A 19,754-nucleotide genomic window follows, 5' to 3' on the forward strand; every position below is an offset into this window, starting at 1 on the left:
TGCTGCTGCATGTCTGTGTGTCTATGTGTCTGTGTGTCATCCGTAAGTAAAAGGTACATTTATCCAAGTCACCTTTTTATGATTAGTTCTTACCTGTGTTAGAACATGTTCACCCATTACTTTTCATGTTGCGAAAAAACATATCAAGAACAATAAAATTGATGAGATAGATCAAATTTATGTTGAAGTCACCAAGACATTTCAATTTGAATAAATTTTTACTTGATCTAAATGATTGTTAAAACAAAGCACGAAACAGGCAATGCAAAGTTATAAGAATTGTGCCAGAAAAATGAAAAATTATTGTTGTATATAGTTTATAATAGATGGTCTATTTAAACAGATTTTTTACTGCAATAATGAAAGATAAATTGAAGTCTAGTTCAATTATTTTTATTAAATGGAAAGATAAGTAGAATAGTCCAACTGAAAACTGTATTTTTCAAGATGAAGATTTTCGTGTAAAAATGATACAAAGTGTTATGAAGAAAAGTAATTTTCTAAATACTTGTTTATACTCTTATCATTATTTTTATTTTTCTGAAGGCTAGTACTTATGAATACGTGCTCCTGAAAATATTCATGGTAATATTTTCTAAAGTAGGAAAATTAATATTTAAAAACATTTTTATATATAAAAGACATGAGAAGGATATATACATAATTCACAATCTGTGATAGAGAAATCTTGTATGTAGAACGCAGTCTAAAATGCCATCTGTTTTTTTCCTTTAAGGTTCTCATAAAATGTGTATTTTTAAAATACTTGGCTATGTAAAATTCATTTGCCCTTTCTTTTGGAAACATTTGTTAACTGTTTTGCAACATCCATTAGTAATGCATGCAGTTTACACCTTTGATCACAGTTTTCTTTTTTTTCCCTCCTTTCTCTTTTTTTTTTTTTTCATTTTTCTCTTCCATGTTAACCAGGGAAAGAACTACTCTAAAACAAGCATATGGACAATCTGTGGGTGTCTGTTTGTGTGTGTAAAACCTGCACTTGGGGAAACTTCATTTAATTATTTACTTTTGAGCAGGTAAATGATCTAAATTTTCTTCTCATGGGTCCTCTGGTTTTGCAGTCTTGACCTTTAGTGGTTTTAACCTTAAACCTTCATCAAACTGACCCAGGTTTATATGGAAGGAGAACAAGTTGCTTTAGTTGGTGTTCTCTGTAGAGCTGATGTTTCTCTATTTTCTTTCTCTCTCTCTCTCTCTCACTAACTCAGCTGGAGTTTCTAAGATCAAAAATTTCTTAGGTGCTCCTAGCTGAAGTTCTATAAAATTAGACTATTCTTCTTCATTTCTCTGACTTCTGAGGTTTTATGGCTTGAATGAAAAGCAAACTTCACACTCATCTACAACTATTGTGCTGGAAGGCAGCTGAACGATTGAGTACTGCCATTAAAGCCAATACACTTTCCCTGAATTCTGTTTACAAATTGTACCATTGGGCTTCTTTGTACCATTGTACTTCTTTGTCTGTTTCCCTTCCTCTATGTAGGGTTGATAATGCTCTCTGAAAATTGATGTAAAGTTATCATCTGTAGCTCTTACATGAGCATGGCTCTGTAGAACCTGAACATCATTAACTTTCCTTTGTCAAAGTCTGTAATACCGCTGGGACTCAGTGTGTCGCTACACAAATCCTATATACACCCTGCAGTGCTGATATGTGCTGCTAATTTGCTGTTGCCATGACTAGTTTATTATTTTGCCAGTTCACAGGGAAAAGTGCTTTTGCATTCTTTTCACAGCTGGCAGTACTGCTCAGCCAGGCAATGTAGGAGTTCTTGTGGGCTAAGTAGAGAAAGAGCTGATATTTGCTGCCCTGGAATGACATTGGCACACATACCTTTCCTGTGGGACAGAGGTAGGTGTAACAGCAGGATCAGCCTGTAAAATGTAGTCAGTAATGCTGGGAAAACCGTGGTTTACTTTTCCTTTGGGAAGTCTTGCCCTTTTGGGAAGTCATTTGGAAGCACCTTACAACCTTCCATTAATGATTCTGGTGCATTTATGTTGCTGTGCTGAGGAGGGATGTTAGAAAGTTGCACTGCACTCATGGGGAGACATATCCTTCACCTGAGGCCTGTAACCTCTCTTTTATAACCTCTTTATGGACAAGCATGTACCTGTTCTTAGCTGTGCTTTGTATAGCCCAGCCTGGCCGAAGCACTTATTCATCTGCCTGTCAAAGTCATGACATCCACAGATCACAGGCAAGTTGGAGAACTACTCTGTATATATTATTTTTTTTTCTGTCTTCCAAAAATATTTCTTGTTGCCCCTTCTTAAAATTGAAAACACTGCCCGTTGAGGGCCAAGTTGCTTAAATACTGAGGAATTTTTTTGAGAGCAAGCTAATCAGCATCAAATCAGTTTTTATTTATGTTCTGAAGAGACATCTTCAGATTGTCCCATTCTTTTATCTTCTAAAATACAACATCAATTTCACATTCATCTCACACTTAAGAAAGAACTTGTATATGTTTATCTCACAGGGACAAAATTTGAGTTCTTAAAAAAACCAAAAAATTCCAAAGAATCCCATATTCCACAGTTGGCCATGTGGTGCTGATAACAAAGGAGTCATACATATCCAAAATTGTTTCTAAGGGTCCACAGTACTAACCCAGACCACAAAATAGATGCTTCAGGAAGTCAGAAATGCTACACTGCTACGAGTGGTACAGGGCAGATGGTTTATCAAAATATGAAGAAAGTATCTAACTATTGTTCCAGGTACCAGCTGTTCCATTAATGGAAACAACACTACTTAGTAGTATTATTTAAATTAAACTAATTTTAAGATTACTTTTATTTTATGTGATATTGGTATTAAAATGGCTTGTTAATCAAGCTAAGCCCAGTCTAACTAGGTTATTAAGTTAATGATAAGCAAAGAAATCTTGAGGTTTTTATGAATTTTAAAGTATTCATTGGTGTTTCTTACTAAGTTTATGAATTTTAAAAGAATATTTATAGTAAATTTGGTATTCAGTTGAATTCTTAGAGAACAACATTATCCTGATATGGCTGTAAGTGTGCTGGGACATAGTTTATTCATGATTTTATAGCATGAAATTTCTTTGTGACAGATGTTTGGCATCCCACAACACCAATTCATTTTTCCAGAAAATGTATCATTAAGATGAAAAATATGTACATTTAAGGCACACATATAGTAAATCAAAAGCTTGGTCTTGCTTAATTTTTTTTTCTGTCTGTGCTATATGATTTTTTCAAAGAAAATTTTGCAGCACTCAAAACAAGGCCAGCTGGATGCCAGCAAGAGATGAATCTATTCTGAAAGCTTAAAAAGGCTCACTACAGGTGAATGCTGTATTCTTCTTATTCTGCTAAGCCAGCCTCTCAAAAAACTTAGAGTAAAGGATGTTGCTCTAAGTTGGATCTCATAGCAGCTCAAGGATGGCTATTTCCCTGCGCAGATGTGGAAGGTCAGGGTGGGAAGGTTGGAAGCTCTGTGCATAAAGACTTTTTTTCTTCTTATTGAGTCAAATAAGACTCAATTAATTAAAAACCTTATTCCTTTAATCAGCTCTGTGGGGCATGTGGCTGTTGTAAATAGACCTGTGCCCTGCTGTGGGTATGAGCTTGGGCAGTTACATATTATTCCCCTAGATAAATAAAGTGCAGTTCTAGCATGGCTTTCCAAAGATGGCTTGCAGACTCTCTTTTTAGGGGTTGTACCTGCTATGTTCCTACAGTAAGTCACACACTATGATCATAGTTTGGTAGTTAGAGCTTGCCCCTGAATGAGATTGGGAAATACAACTTGCCTCAATACTAGAGTGAATTACAGTTCAATTACTGTAAGCACTACTTACAAGAGAATATGCTTATAAGGTAGTTTGCACATTGAATCTATTCTGATTCATTAAATCAATACTGTAGAAGACAAATCATCATCAGATATCCTTGAAAGAAATGAGATTTTCTGAAAAAAAACTTTGCACTGAAAATAAATATTTTATTACTCAATTTTTTATAGAATTAAAAATGCTAGCTTTCAACAGATTTGGTAGCTTTTATATCTAGAGTATTTTTCCCTGAAAAAGTGGAAGCAACAGTAATAACGACTGATTCCTGGTTTACTCAATTTTGACAAATTCATTTGTAAATAACTGCAATTACCTGTTCATTCTATATATACGTCTTTTAGGCATAATCAAAATTAACATCACTAGGTTGTATATTTTCTTAAAGTGCCTTATTCACCATAGAGATTTTCTATTATTCAGTAAGTAAAATATTTACAGTCTCTTTGAAGAGGCACAAACACTTCCCACAGTCCTGGTTTCTACATTTGGGAAGTGTCATATGATGATGAAATCTGTAAAAACTTAAAGGCAGACAACAAAGGAAAGATGATGTTTGATGCTCAGAAGGTCTACAGCCAGTGAATATATTATTATTTAATAGATAAGTCTCTTCTTATGTTCAAAAAGGGCGTGTGTCATTTATCACAGCAATATTTTTAGGAAAATTGCTAAAATTGGTTCCCTTTGTGAATATAACTTCCTTGATCAAATGCAGGTGAATTTAGCTACCAATAGCTGCAATATTTGTCAGTGAAAGAAGCCTGACTTCTGCAAACATTTATGAATGGATAAAAGCCCTGCCACATCACAACTAACTCCCACACCACTGAAAGGATTTCACAGTAATTTCTGTCTAACAAAGGTTAATGTTTAATTGCAAAAGCATTTTTTTGATAAAGTTTATCCTACCCCTGAATCTTGAAACAATCAAATATTATTATTTGAGGAGTTTGAAATTCTGGAAAATGAAAAAGGAGGGGTGAGAGGGATAGGGGGGAGAGATGATGTATGATTTCCACATAAGAAAAAAACTTCAGTTGTTTCCATTTTGAGATCTTTAGTATGGTAAAACTTAAAGGTGAAAAGAAAATTTCCCTAAGTGCATGAACTTAAACAATAGAAAATGTTTACTCTCAGTCTGCAGGAGAGAACCCTGCCAATACTCTGCATGGGAGTACTCTGCTAGTGCTTGCAAGGCCCTAATTATTAGTGGATAAAATTGGAGACAACGGGAGTTTTGCCATTGGCTTTCTAAAGTCCAAGATTTAGGCTTCATGGACACAGTTACACTTCCCTGGACCCTGGAGAGATTTTGTCCTTGTTAACTGATTTTCCCAGGACTTCTAAAAGAATTATATACAAAATAGGAACAAATTGTTCTTTCAATGAGCAGTTCTGTCAGAAAAATGGAATATAAACTCATCCAGAAACAGTTTTTCTACTTCACTTCCTGCTTCTTCCAAGTTCTCTGTAGGAATAACCTTCCCACCCTCTTGTCTCTGGAGTAAAATGACTCTATGCTCTTTCCTTCCTTCTCCACTCCCAACAGCAGCAGCAGAAATGTCTGTTCTTCCATATCATCAGTATAAAACATAAGTACAGCCACAGATATAGAAAACAGATCTCTTACAGCAGCTATACAGTAATTTTTGTTCCAAATTATAAAGCTTTCATTTTTTTTTAATCTATTGTATTGTACTCTCAATGGATTCTTAGGAATATTTGTCTTTATTCATTAAATACATGTGTAAATCTTGAAAGTGATTGCTATAGCTACTATAGCTAGCATATAACTGTATGTAAACTCAACATGTTTTTCTTAAAATTGATTTGGGAAAATCCAGTAGGGACAATCATATTCATATTTATAATTAAGCTGCTCCATTTGAGCAGAAATGATGTAACCTTAAGCTGTGAAAGATATTTTTCTTTTGCTTCTTAGTACACAGGTGTGACATTTTTATTAAAAAGAAGGCATACCAATATTCTTACACATTGTAGCATAACAATATGTGAAATATTAATGTATCCATAACTTAGAATATATACAGGATTTCTGGGATTTGATTCAGTTCTGTATAGTTCCACATAAATGCTGCTTGTTTTTAGTAATCCAAGGCAGAAGAACAAGCTCTATCTGATTCTTTACTTGTGTTTTAAGAACCTACTTTTCTCCCATGCAAATGTTGATTAGTCAAAAGACCCCACTAAAATAGAATGTTTACCTATTTTTGCAAAACCTCAAACCTTAAAAAAAAAGCCCAAAAAACTTGTGTCACAAGATAGCAAAAAAGGCAAACTGTGCAGCAAGCCACTTATCTGTACTGCTTCAGCAAAATGAAAGAAATACATACAGCACAACCCTTCTCTATGCTACTTCTGGAACCTGAGGAAAATCAACACTGCTGTGTGATAATACAGCCTTTAAAAGTATTGTTCTGAGGAAATCTTGCTGACAAAACATTATTCAGGGGGTGTGCTTTCTTAGAATTTATGCATAGGGCACAGAAGAGCCCTTTCAGTTTCTTTGCTGTAGTTCCTATTCCGTGCACATTAAGCATTATTTGTTCATGCTTGCTGGATTATTTTTTTGTGCAATTTTTTTGTGTGTCTTTTAATGTGAATGTTTGCCTGATTTTTTTTGGGCCAGCTTAAGACAAAGGGACTAAAAATTCAAAATATGTCATATTTCACTCATAAAATTCTGTCCCTCTAAATGCCTTAAAATTATGTCTCTAATGTATGTGTTAATTTTTTTTTTTCACCTCTATAATGGAACTCTTTTTTTCCTGTTTATGAAAGAGAACTGGTCAAACAGTTTATGATAGTATGCCTTGTCACAGTGATAGACAGGCTGAGGTAAAATCTTTCTACTCTGTCATTCCCTACCTCTTCTACTATATCATTATCATACAAAAAGAGACACCTTAACTGACAGAGCTTTACAGCATGTGTGATTTATGGAACAAGTTTTTTGTATTTAACTTAACATGAAATTTAAATACATGAGGAAGGGAGAGGGAGTTTTTAACATTCGTTTGCTAGGTGGTCAATAAAGAAAAATATTTGAAAAAAAAAAAAGGAAAATGAAATAAGGGAAGGATAAAAATGAAGAAATCTTCATCAGCACCAGCAGAATTTAGTAGACCTTTACTCTAAACCCTTCCAAGTTCCAGCTAAAGGGCACACTGATATAAATCAGAAAATAGCAGAAGGTGTATAAGCTAAATAAGGTTCCAATCAGTATAAAATTAAGCATAAGCTTTTATAATCAGTTTATAATCTTTTAACTTTACAAATGCAATGGATTTAAACTGATTCTCATTCAACACACATTTCTAGGCATGTGTTTGCTACAGTTTTAGTCTTTCTTTTTATGTTCTAACTTCAAGAACCTATCACTTTTTGTTTATGACAGAGTGCCTTTTTGAAGTACTTAAAACGTGTGCATTTATCAATATTGTTGTTATTATTATTTCTAATATTATCTTGGGCACAGAAAAAATTCAGCTTATTTAGACTAGTGTGTAAGGCAATGAGAGTGTCGTTTCATGCCTCTGCATGTGATAAAATTGTGACTTCCTGAAGTAGAGAAAGCCTTGTTTAGGAAGCCTAGTTAGGGTACAGTTTTAGGAATGATACTGAGCTCTTGGCTTTACAGAGAAAGTATCTCTGGATATTTTGCACAGCTGATTCAGGAAGGCAGTCAGGCTTGGGATTCACTCTGTGTGTGGTCACACGCACCATTTATGTGACTGTGGAGGTCAGCTAACTGCTAACTAGGGTTTTCTGTGTTAGGGATTGATGAACAGTAGGAGATAACTACTTTGTGACTACTTTGCCTATGATATTTATGACTGCATAGTTGGAGATGTATTTCTTCTCCTAGCTGCAGCTGTGGTATGGAAATGTATGCTGCCTCGCAGCTACCATCCCTGATACAGGTTGCTCCCTCCTCAGAAGAGCAACTCCAGCAGGAAATTCGAGTTTTCCATAATTAATTTGAAAGAACCAGGCTTACAAAAGTCAGCTATTCAATTCCTCTAACTAGATGGGACAGTCTGACATAAAGAATTTTAGGGGAATTCAATTAGCTCCAGATGTTTAAGATGGCGAAGTGAATACCACCAAGAAAAGTAGTGGGAAGCTGCTCAGAGTCAAGATCTCTTCCAGCAGCATGGCAGTTGTCAACAGGCAGCTGTCTTTTTGGCTATCACTTCAGAAACTCAATGGCACAGCCCACACTTTCTTCCCTATCACACAAGATATTCCTACTAGCATTGGTAGGGCAACTCCTGTGAGAGAAAAAATCTCATGCAACTGACTGGCTGTAGCTAGAGCTTCCATCATAAATTAAATCTCAAATAAAAAACAAGTCCATAATGTCATAACTATTAGGTGAGATGAGGAATAAAGCATGTGTCCTCTGATGATAATGGTATTTCTTATGTGTAGAAAAGTCCAAGTAACTAACCAGGTTTCTATACTTGCAGCTTAAGAGATCTATTGAATATATTTCTACAGAAAGTGGATCATATTCACACACCCTACAAAGAAAACAGATTTTGTCATTTCAGGAGCATAAACACCTCATTCTAAACTGAAAATTTCTAACCTTGCCAACAGCTTCATTTCAGTGACACTGCAGTATAAAGTTTCTGCTTGCTCTCAACTTTCTGAGCAGTGGTTATCTGGTGATCTGCAGAGAGACTATCTTCATAAACACAGTAGACAGTCATTAGAAATTATAAACTCTCCTTTAACAGGTGTCTTAGAAATTTTAGTTTAGATTTTTAAAAAATTCACATAAAAACTTCTTAAGTCTCTAGTGTTTATTTTGATTGTATTTATTCATACCACATAATTAATATTTTCATGCACTGATCTTTTATATGTGTTGTAAAAGAGACACAGCAGGCAACACAGTGCAAAATCATGTATTACTATCAGTATGTATTATGTAGAGAGATGCAGCTCTTTTTTGATATTCTGATAGTGATTCCTCTTTCAAAAAACAAATACTGCAATCACTACCTCAAAAGATCACCACCCCTTCATACTTACAATTTTAATTGATTACAGCAATGCCATTGAACATTTTGCTGATCTTTCACAATTAAATAGCAAGAGTTAGAATTTGTCATGCTGTTTTTTCTTAATTTAGTTTTTGAAATCAGTGAATAAGTGTTGGCTTCAAGAGGAATACAAATATCTCCTGCCTAAAGCTGGGATGATTTTTTCCCCAGAGCCCTGTTTGTGGCATATTCCCTTCCCTCATTTCTGAGTTTTGGTTAGCAACATTATCCTCTGACTTAGCCACAGGTACTCCAGCCAGGCATGGGTACAGAGGGAGTAGCAGTGCTTTCACAGGTGTAGATCAAACCAGGCCTACTGGTGCCAACTCAAATGCATCCATTAGTAACAGGAGATGTCTTCCACAGGCTCCTTCAACCCAGAAGATTATTTACCACCAGTTTGGGGTGCTCAGTAGTGGAAAGAAATTCTGCATCTGTGCATGAGGATACATGGCATAACCTCACTTTTTCCATGTGATGCATTAAGGGTTTTGGATTGTGAGGGTTGCACTTTCAATCCCCTCCTCAGTTCCTGTAAAATACTTTGAAAAATGCTGAAATTATAAAAATTTAATAATGTGATAGAATCTTTACACTGAGCTGGCATCAGCAGCTGCACACTAGATTGTAGCTCATAATCCTTTAGAAGGATATATAAAATTGAGATGGATAAAGAAGAAATTGGAAGTTGATATATTTCCTCAAATTTTGTCTCCTGTTGCTGTCTAACAGCCAATACTGGAATTTGTTGTTGGAACCTGTGATTATGCTGTTACTTGACAATGACTATACCCAGAGACCTCAACAGACTGAAGTTCATATCAGCTGTCACCATTCTGCAGAACATTTCTCTAAAATGACATTCAACCTAACTGAAGTGAAACCTATCAACATGTGTGCACAGAGCACATTGTAACATGGAGTTATATGAGATCAGTAAGAATAATTTAATTTTAAAGCTTACTTTTTCTGTTGATTCTTGCAACAAAGTTGAAGAGGGCAGAGCAAAACACTGTGTTTCTATATGCATCAGCTCCAGCTGAAATGGTGATGCAAAAATAATCATCAGAAATCTATGCAACTTGTAACTTACGTGTATAATTACTTGTATAATTAAATTATATTAAGACATTGTTGAGAAATTTTTATTCTTTTAGTGTTTTACTAGTGCATAGCATTTTTCATTGACCAATATTTTCACATATATGGCATTCCATCAAAGGAATATTGTGAGTTTTTTCACTGTGACTATAGAAGCGTCAATTCTTAGAAGCAGATATTTTGCTAAACATAAGAAAAGAAGACAAAGAAATACAACACGAAGAAAATTAATCATGATGATAAGATGCACAGCTTACTAATTCAAATAGTATTTTTAATTTTTTTGCATATATGTGTACACACACACATACACGTCCTTTAATTGACATTTTTAATTATTCAATTATATTATTATTAGTTATAGTTTGAAATTCTCATAGTGCTCAGAAAACCAGCTCACAGATAGAAGTCTCTTATAAAAGGCTTCTACAAAGCTAGTAAAAAACATACCTCTTCCTAGTACAAATAATTTTCAGCTTTGAAAATTGTTCTTTTCCAAATGACCTTTTAAAAAACCATTCTTTTCTCCTTTTTTCACTTTTCTTTTACCTCATAATTTTGAAGTTAGACTCAGCTATCTTAAAGGTCTTTTTTATCCTCAAGGATTCTCTGATTCTGTATTTTAGTTGCTACTTGTTTCCATATACCTATTGTCATTCATCTGACCCATTTGCAGGAGTGTCCTAACTCCCATCAGCACAAGCTTTAGTCTGCATGACTAATTCATGTTAACTTATTATTTAGAAGATGCCCTAGGTAATCCAAACTTTTAGGATCGGGAAACATTTGCACTGATTGTGTTGTGAGCAGATTTGACCTCGTCCCTAAATGTCCTCTGCAGTGGTGTGTGTGTGTGTGTGTGTGTGATGGAGAGGAGAGGGAAAGAAATAAAAGCTATTTTATTGGATTTGATTAGCAACAATTACACTGTTTTGTTTCGGGTTTTTTTTGTTTTGTTTTTTTCTTTTTTAATTTCTCCATGTCCTGAATTAAAGTCTCTGACACCCCCATACCCCTTTGAATCTTAGGAAAATTTTCAAGGTTTATGTATTTTTAGATGGAAGGAATAAGTACATTTGTGTGAAAGCAGTACATTAGATTCTAATTATCAGTTTTTAAAAGAAGCTTTGCAATCTGTGTAGATCATAGAGCTCTTGCCAAGAGAAAATATGTGTAGAATAATTATATTTTAAAAGGGCAGCCTTCCAAATAGAAAGTCTCTAGACTCATTTACACCCTCCTCTCTTGTAGTGGGTATCCTTGTTCCACCAGACACTTTTTCAGTAGAGATCTGCCAAAATAGGTCTGCCTGGGTCTATGTTAACTGCACAAAAATGGCCATTTTTCCTTTCCTCGGTTCAGGACATCATTCTGTATTTTCAGTTTTAGGTATTATTGGAGCTGAATGGATGTTCTGGTTTCTCAAATAGTTTTCTTTGCACATCTTACCCAAGACACTACAGGATCTGGTGGCTACAGAATGAATGGTTATACCTGGGAGTAGATGCAGGAAGAGAATATAATGGAGTAAAGTCCTAAAATATATTGTATAAAGAAAAATTATGTAAAGATGCAGATGTGGGATGTATAATTAACACTGTTGTGCAGGCAAGGAATGGTTAATAGCCTGGAACATTTACCATTTTTTTAGACCAGATAAGCACGTAATATAGCATTTAAAGTGGTTAACTAGTAACAAATAAATGGGACAGTGATTTTTTTTTTTTCAGTCTGCAGAAATTGGAATAAGATGTAGAATCTCAGAGTGTATCATAGGGTAAATATATCAGTTTAGGGGTTTTAAACATTCCTGGACATTTGGGAAATGCGGAAAAGGAAGTTGTCAACTCATACAACCGCTTTTCAGTGTCTGCATTGCTGTGAAATTAAGATCACAGCAATACTGGCAGATGTCATAGCCCTTGTTCTGGCATGATTTGTGGGGATATAGTGATTTTTTTGATTGCTTCATTCTAAAGTAGACTATTTTGCAATTTTTTAAGCTTCTTTTGCTTCCGATTTCTTTACTTATGTATGTGAATTTAGTGATAACTGACTTTGAAAATTATTGTATTAATAGAAGTCATAGAAGTATTTAAGGAAAGAGAAGGTGAACAGTTGAGCATCAGATGAAATAGGATACTGAAGGGAAAATCAGCACCACAGGACACTGAGAAAGAAATACATCTGATCCATACTCCTGCAATGCTCAATTTACTTAGGAGTGTAGACCCATTCTTGATATACATTACCTAAAGCATTTACTGATCTTTTATGGGGTTTGAAATTATTTGTGCTGGTGCATGAATTCTTGAAGAGCTGATAACACTGAGTTATTGAAGCAGTAAGATCTTAATTTATTGCTAAAATACAAACAATCATACTTCTTGCTAGAAACTGTCAGAAGAATTGAATAAATAATTTCTCCCAGATGTGCTAGTAGAGAGTTGTTATCAACTTTTCATCCTCTTGAAGCAAACTAGCATTCAGCTTATTACAGGCTGAAGCAGATTGCTAGATCACATGGATTTGTAGACTGACTCAGTCTGGCATCTGGTACTGGATATGATTCAAAAATGCTGCCATAATTTCTTCATAGATTTATGCAATGTATCTTACAATAGTCTCCATCTTATTATTCACACATTTTTTTTTCAATCAGTCATTTCCTTTGCCATATGTGTTATTGTTTGTACACATTAGCAAGAATTATGGAATGATATGTCTTTTTCCTGACATCATGGAAAAATATTCATGAATTTCTGCACTAACAGAATTTTGCTGCAAGAAATTATTAGTTTTACACTTGGTGTAGATTTGCCCAAAGATCTGACATTAAACTGTGTGCAGAATACAAGTGTAGATTTCAACAAAGATAGAAATGAATGCCTCATATTTCAGGCCTCTGCTGCATGTTTAATATTCAAGATTTATAGAGAAAACATAAAATTAAGACAAGCCATGTGAATATAATAATTTGTACAACCTTGTTGCATTAAATTCAGATAATTCTGGAATGTAAACACCTTGTGGGGGGGAAGTAGGTAATATCTGAGCACTTGTTCTCTTGCCCTTTAATTTTACTGAAATAATGGAAGACCAAGTATTAGAAAATAAGTGCGAGCAAGAAGGTGAAATGGGATAGGAACCCAAAATTGCTGTGGACACAGTGTCAGAAAAACTAGTCTCTCACAAATCTTCTGTTTTTCATCACAAAAAATAAATGTCTTTTCTTCCAGTGTAATACAGCTTGTAGCACATAAATCAAGACACAGTAGCAAGCACTTATTCTTTAGCCTAAACTGCTTTCTGAAAGATTTAAGGCATTGAAAGTCAGGATTATTTCCTAGTGTTGTGTAAGTACAGCTAATGCTAGCTTCTTGCTCTTCATCCTTGCATCTGAATATAAGTTTTGCATTCCCATTATTGTTGGAGAATGTAGTTAATTTTAAATTAATCAATCAGCTGTTCCCCTGCAGTAATTTGACGCTGTTTAATGTCGAATTGACCCACAAATTGCATAGCTTGGTGTGGGTTACAAATAAGCATGCATTTGCGCATTGCCCTGCAATGTCATCTAGGAAACTTATGTCAAAATCAGCAAATTTGGTGAATAAATACAACGTGACACATCCCAGCTATTGCAGAGCATTGCAGCTCTGCTGAAATAGGTGGAATGGTTCCTAGGTTATAAGTAGCTGAGTGATACTCGTGAAGCCCAGTAAATACATCTGCAACCGTAGAATTGCTATTCCTACCAGTTGTAAACCTTTTTTTCTCCAATACATTTTGGAACAAAAAGTCTGTATTTAGTCTAGTCTTTGTATTTCAGTCTTCCTTTATTTTGGGACCCCTTGCTTTTCCTGCTTTTTCTCCAGCTAGGAGAAGCAATTATAATTGATTCTCTCTAGTATAATCCAAGGGCTCAGATAAGACATGCAATACAGCCTGATTTGTTACTAGTTGAACACAAAACCTACAGCTGGCAATCAGAAACACACTCAACCATCTCAGCTTTAGTGCCAAATCCAATGACAGGAGATGGGAGTAATCTTGTAATGCTTCCCTGTTTACAAATTCCTGTCTCATAATTGCATCATTTTGCTCTGTGATATTATGACTTCCAGGAGTATGCATCAAGGTAGTCTGCACAATGAAGCCCAAAAAATTTTATTTAATATAGGGATACTACTAAAACAGTTTTCTGGTTCCCTCTAAAAAGTTCTAACATTTTTTTCTTCAACCTTTCTCATCATCCTTTTGATTCTTTTTTTCTCTTGATGTGTGTCTGTAAGCCTCTAAATGATAATGGAAGGAAAATACCAAGTTTTTACTAAGCAGAGTGTAATGAAACAGCAGGAAGTTTTGAGCCATTTAAATTAAAAGAAGGAGGAAGAAAATTGACATTAATTATCTCAGACTACATTATCTTTTCATTTTGCAAGCAAGGAAATATTTAACACCTTGGAAGCAAAATACTTTAGTTTGGACTGGAGAGATAATTTAAAATCACACGTGGGGGGCAGCTAGATGAAAGATCAGAAATTAATATATTCACTGAGCAAGAATGATGAGATGAAAAAGTAGACAAAGAGGAGACTAAGCTTGTGTTCGCTCTGTGCCACAAACTATGACCTCTTCCACAGTCACAAGGACCTATTTTCCATTTCAAGTCAATAGCTATAAATGTTAGTAATTGCCTTTAACTCCTTTCTGTATCTTAGCTTCTTGCCCCATTACCAGAAACCATTTAGTTTCTCAGTAATTCATTTTCTACATAATCTCCTTTCATATCCCATGTTTCCTCTATTGTGTTTCACCTTGGGCAGTACATCATGTAAATAAAGTCTATATCCATAATCCCTTTACAATTCAGCTTAAGAGAATTCACTGTTGAAAACTCCATTCTAACCAGTGGCCATTACAGAAGATGTTTTTAGTCCTCATTAGATGGGAAAAGTCGACGAATATTTTAAAAGCTATTTCAGCATCAGTGATATAACCTTGTGTATCTTTTCAAAGTTTTTAGATGTATTTAAAGGATGGGTATGGAGCAGGTAAAGGATCTGACAAAGAAGTTCATCATACTGTAGTTGGATTTAAAAGAACCCTGTATTTAAAATAATGTTTTAAGGCCACTTTATTGTAGGATAGGCACTGATTAAAGGGACAAAAACATCCAAGAAGTTAAATTCAAGTTTTTAATTTTATTTTTAAATTATAACTTGAGATTCATCAGAGTAATAGCCAGAAAAAAATGTGTATATTGGTATGTAAAGCAGAAAATATTGAGTTCTGTACTCTTTCAAAATGAGCAAGAAACTCCTATATTCACAGTCTGCAGTCTGATTATCTCAGAAAAGACAAAAGTAAGGGATCAAGTATTTGTGTAAAAGGCAGTATTTTTAGTTCTGTTTAGCATTTACTGTAATCATGAGGTGTATATTTTCTTTTTTTTAACCGAGTTTGACTTTGCGTTTCAGATGCCATCAAGCTCTTTCTCTTGAAATAATTAGATATTTCCCTTTTCTTCTCTGAAAACCAAATGCCTATGAAAGCTTTTGACACTCTCTCGTCATCTCACATTTGTTTGATGTGGCTACGGGTGATTTTGCATACTTGGTCTTAAATTTCAGTTTATAACAAATGTGAAGCCCTGCTTCATTGCAGCTTTAGTTACTGAACTGCAGCAAGTCTGTGCTGTACTAGATAGGAGTAAAAGTCTTGCATAACATACTACCCACAAGTTCTCCATGCAATTAGAGGCAGTTAAGGACTTAAGATATTGGTTCCTCCAAAGTCTTTTATTACATTAAAAAAAAGTAAAAATTGCTGAGTAGCCTAGGAAAAGCCATTAATGTTTTTGTCCTCTCTTTTGCTCTTTTTCTTTTCCAGCTTCATTCTGACTTGGACAAGGGAGTCGGCAGTGTTAAATATACCCTTTCAGGAGATGGTGCTGGCACAGTTTTTACCATTGATGAGACCACAGGAGACATTCATGCCATAAGGAGCCTAGATCGAGAAGAAAAACCTTTCTACACACTCCGGGCTCAGGCTGTGGATGTTGACACCAAGAAACCACTAGAGCCTGAATCAGAGTTCATCATCAAAGTTCAGGACATTAATGATAATGAGCCAAAGTTTCTGGATGGGCCTTATGTTGCCAGTGTCCCAGAAATGTCTCCAGTGGGTGAGTAAGAAGCTGTAAATTCTTGATAGCTAATTGTGTATTACTTAATTGCCTCAGTGTACTTTTCTTGCTGAGAGAGGGATGAAATGAAAAAAAACCCAACTTCTAAAACTTATTATTAGAAATGTTTCTAATATTCTGTGCCTAGATGTACACAGATTACAGTTTTGTTTTAGCTTTGTTTGCTTATTTAGAAACTTAATCTTCTGCAATATGAGTACCTGTGATAGTAAGTTTCTGAGGGTAGGATGAGTTAAAAAACAAAAGATATTCAAGGAAGGTATGCTAAGGTCCAGGGGGTCTCTAACCCCAAACCTGTTATGTCAAATGATGTGATACATTCCCCTCCCTTCCTAGTTTTCATTTGCTGTTTGCTGGAAAAAATTAGATTGCCTGTTTGCTGTAAAGCATCTTGTCATTTAAATGGCTTTGTCTTTGTGGCTCTTAAACTCCTACAGCACTAGCATGATCTCCTAATTATGCATTAGGGGGCAATTCTTTATTCAAGTCCTGTTATACTCTGCATGCTCAGAGTAACTATTGCCCTTGCCTTGGTCACAATGCAAGAATGAGAGTCAGCAAGAGTGGTTCAAGTTGTCAAAAGCCTAATGTCCAAAAAAATCTTTAGTGCATCAGACTCCTAAGTTTAAAAAAAAAAAGAAAAGAAGATTGCCTGGGAACATGGTAAGTTTTCAAAAACCTAGTGTACAGAGGACAGAGTAATTTTCTTTTCAGAGAAAGGTGGACTGAAGTAATGATACTGAAGTACTGGAATAGGTTTTTGCTTGAAGAATTTTCACAACACGAAAGATATTTGCCAGGAATGACATAAAGAGCATCGATCCTGCTTTGGGGCAGGAGAATAGGCTAAATAGGCCCTTTTGGTCTCTTCCTGATGGCTGATTCTGCAGTGGTCCTGAGCAGTGTGTTTGTAACATAAGCACAGTGCTTGTGTCCTGCTGCCAGATGGCATTTTGGGTTTCCCTGCAGGCACCAGAAATTAATTTGTTCTGGGCGGGGAGTCATTTACCTTCCCAGTGCTAGTTCCAGCTTATTGCCCTTCCCTCTCCTAAACTGCATTTTCCCAGTACTTCACAAGCCTGTACCAGCCATTTAATACTCCTGGTAGTTGTTAACACTTTTGGAAGTTTTCTGACTTTGAAGTGGCAGAGGGATACTGTTCCTCTTCAGCTATGCACCTCAGATGTTGATACTTTTAAAGTCAATCAGGGAGGTGACTAGCTGTCTACACAAGCATTGTGTGCTACGTAGAATTAATGAGGTATTATTTTAAATTTTGTGGTAAGGAGCAGTAGAATGCTATAGAATGTGATAAAATGTGATGTGAGTAGACATGTAGAGATGATCATGTTAATCTTATTCAAGTGTTGAGAAGCATTCACTATAGTCACCTACAGGACTCTGTCTGTAGATTCACAATATAGTGCACTATTGTTTCCCCTAATGAGATGCATAATAATATTACTTACAGTTGTAACATGTATAGATGAAAATCATTTGTTACATTTTGACACCTGTGTCTGTGGCAAATTCAGAATAACATTTCTCACCAGTGAGCATATGGTTGGTAGTGAAATTGTGTTTAAAACCTTATCAGAAAGAAAAAATGAAAATCAGTGATGGCGTTAGTACAGCAGAACACAGTGCCTACATTCATTCCCTTACTCTGTTGTTCTACCCCATCTTTCTTTGTTATTTTTGTAAATATGTGTGTGAAGCAGAAGATGAAATGCTAACAGAGCTTTTACTTCATATGAAATACTCTTCAAGGTGTGCCATATATTGGCAGTTTTACATGGATGAGGAGTTGCCTGACTAAATGAGATACAACTGAGCATGCTGTGGCATGCATGCAGCATTTTAAAAGAAATGCCTTTCAATTTATCCTCCTTTAGAAAAACAGATGTAGATGGCATGGGAAAAATAGGTCTTCTTGGATTTCTCTTTATTCGGTCACGTTCACTATGTCTATTCCTCTATAAAAAAAATAAAAGATGGATGAAAATTGATCAGAAAAGGCAAGACAAGGAAAGACTTCCCTAAATGGAAGTCTAAACTTCAATTAGTGGCTACTAAAGCAGATAAGAATTTTTGCTGTTAGGTTGTCTTGCAGCAAAAATATCCAGAAATGCCTTGTCTTCTGAAGTGTGTCAGGAGATTGTGCCTTCTCTGATGTAGGTCTTGCTATTCTCTTGTTCTCTTTATCTGTTTTTCTTTCCTTATGCAAGCACTGATTTCTCAGTGGGTCTAAAACTACTCCTTTCTATCATCAGTACCACTTAGTTGCACCTTTAGAGATGCTTAGACCTCCCAGTGCCTGAGGCTGACACTGAAAATCACTTTGATTTTTCAGCTGGTGCAGCATATGGTTGTCTTGGCTTAGGAAAAAACCCAGATCCCAGATAAACTCTTCCTCTCTTTTTTTTTTTTTAACATTTTCATTTTCTAGTTGCTACTTTTTAAATACCAAATGCTCCAAATTTCACTTACTATAGTTTTACAACAGTATTGATTATAAACTGCACTCATGCACATATTTCTTGGGAAATTGTGGGAAATTCACTGAAATAGTACATTTTTTACCCTTACTAGTCTCTTATGTGAGCCTGACAAGCTTTTGTGACTAGTGACTTGCAGTCTTTTATTGTTTCATGACATTTGCATGCAAAGGTTTACCCAGTTTGGTACTTTATCCCAAGGTTATTGGTAATATTATAAGTAATGGTACTTTCTAGAAATTATCATGGCTACATGGTTCTCGGTTTTATAACAACTCTAGACTTCCTTAAAATTGCTATTGCTGAATCTGGAATGGCTGAAATAATGCCATAGCATTCACCTCTGGAATCAGGGTTGCAGTTACAGTGTTATAATAAAATCGTACATGAACTGTACCTTAGTAATATTTTGCTGGAAAAAGTGAAAAAAAAAAGAAAATTCATGGCATTCTCAAGTTCTGGTTTTCTGCACAGAGGTATTACTCAGATATACCTTTCATAGCCTTGTTTTTCACAGTAGATTTTAGAACTTTTGTTACTTTCCATGCATATTGAAGGTGGAAGTTTACTTTTGCACTTCAAATTTACATTGAGGGCAGAATTGAATTTTCTTCTACAGTTTCTATACTCTAGTGTTGGTTTGTTTTTCCTTTTAATCAATATCACTCATTAAAAGAGATAGTGGTACTGGATATCTTTTTATTTTTTTCTGAAGACATAGTTTTAGGACTGCTATTTTTACTTAGTGGTGCCTTCCTTACCCGGAGCCAAATTCCTTCATATGCTCTTAAGGAGAAAAGTTAGAAGAATATTTACCCAATACAAGCTGGGATGCAAACCTCTTTCATGCCAAAGTTTGACTGGACAGCCAGCCTTGCTCTTTCCATACATGCACTGTAATCTGTTCGTGTATGATGGAGAGGAAAGACAATCACAGCCATAAACAAGAAAGATCTTCTCTTGAAAAGTCCCTTGGGTTACCAACTGTTATAACATGCAGGCTGCTGTACCCATCTGTGATTTC

General features: G+C 35.3%; 1 protein-coding gene across 2 annotated transcripts in view; it reads left to right on the forward strand.

Moving 5' to 3' along the window:
• Positions 1–19,754, forward strand: part of LOC136562576 (cadherin-12) — a 527,265-nt gene that overhangs the window by 387,404 nt on the left and 120,107 nt on the right. For both annotated transcript variants that reach the window (XM_066559495.1, XM_066559505.1), the window contains exon 4: positions 15,917–16,211. In XM_066559495.1, coding sequence (XP_066415592.1) covers positions 15,917–16,211 — 295 coding nt within the window. The remainder of the gene's footprint in view (positions 1–15,916; positions 16,212–19,754) is intronic.

The sequence above is a fragment of the Molothrus aeneus genome, chromosome 1 (assembly GCF_037042795.1).
Source record: "Molothrus aeneus isolate 106 chromosome 1, BPBGC_Maene_1.0, whole genome shotgun sequence".
Classification (NCBI taxonomy): domain Eukaryota; kingdom Metazoa; phylum Chordata; class Aves; order Passeriformes; family Icteridae; genus Molothrus; species Molothrus aeneus.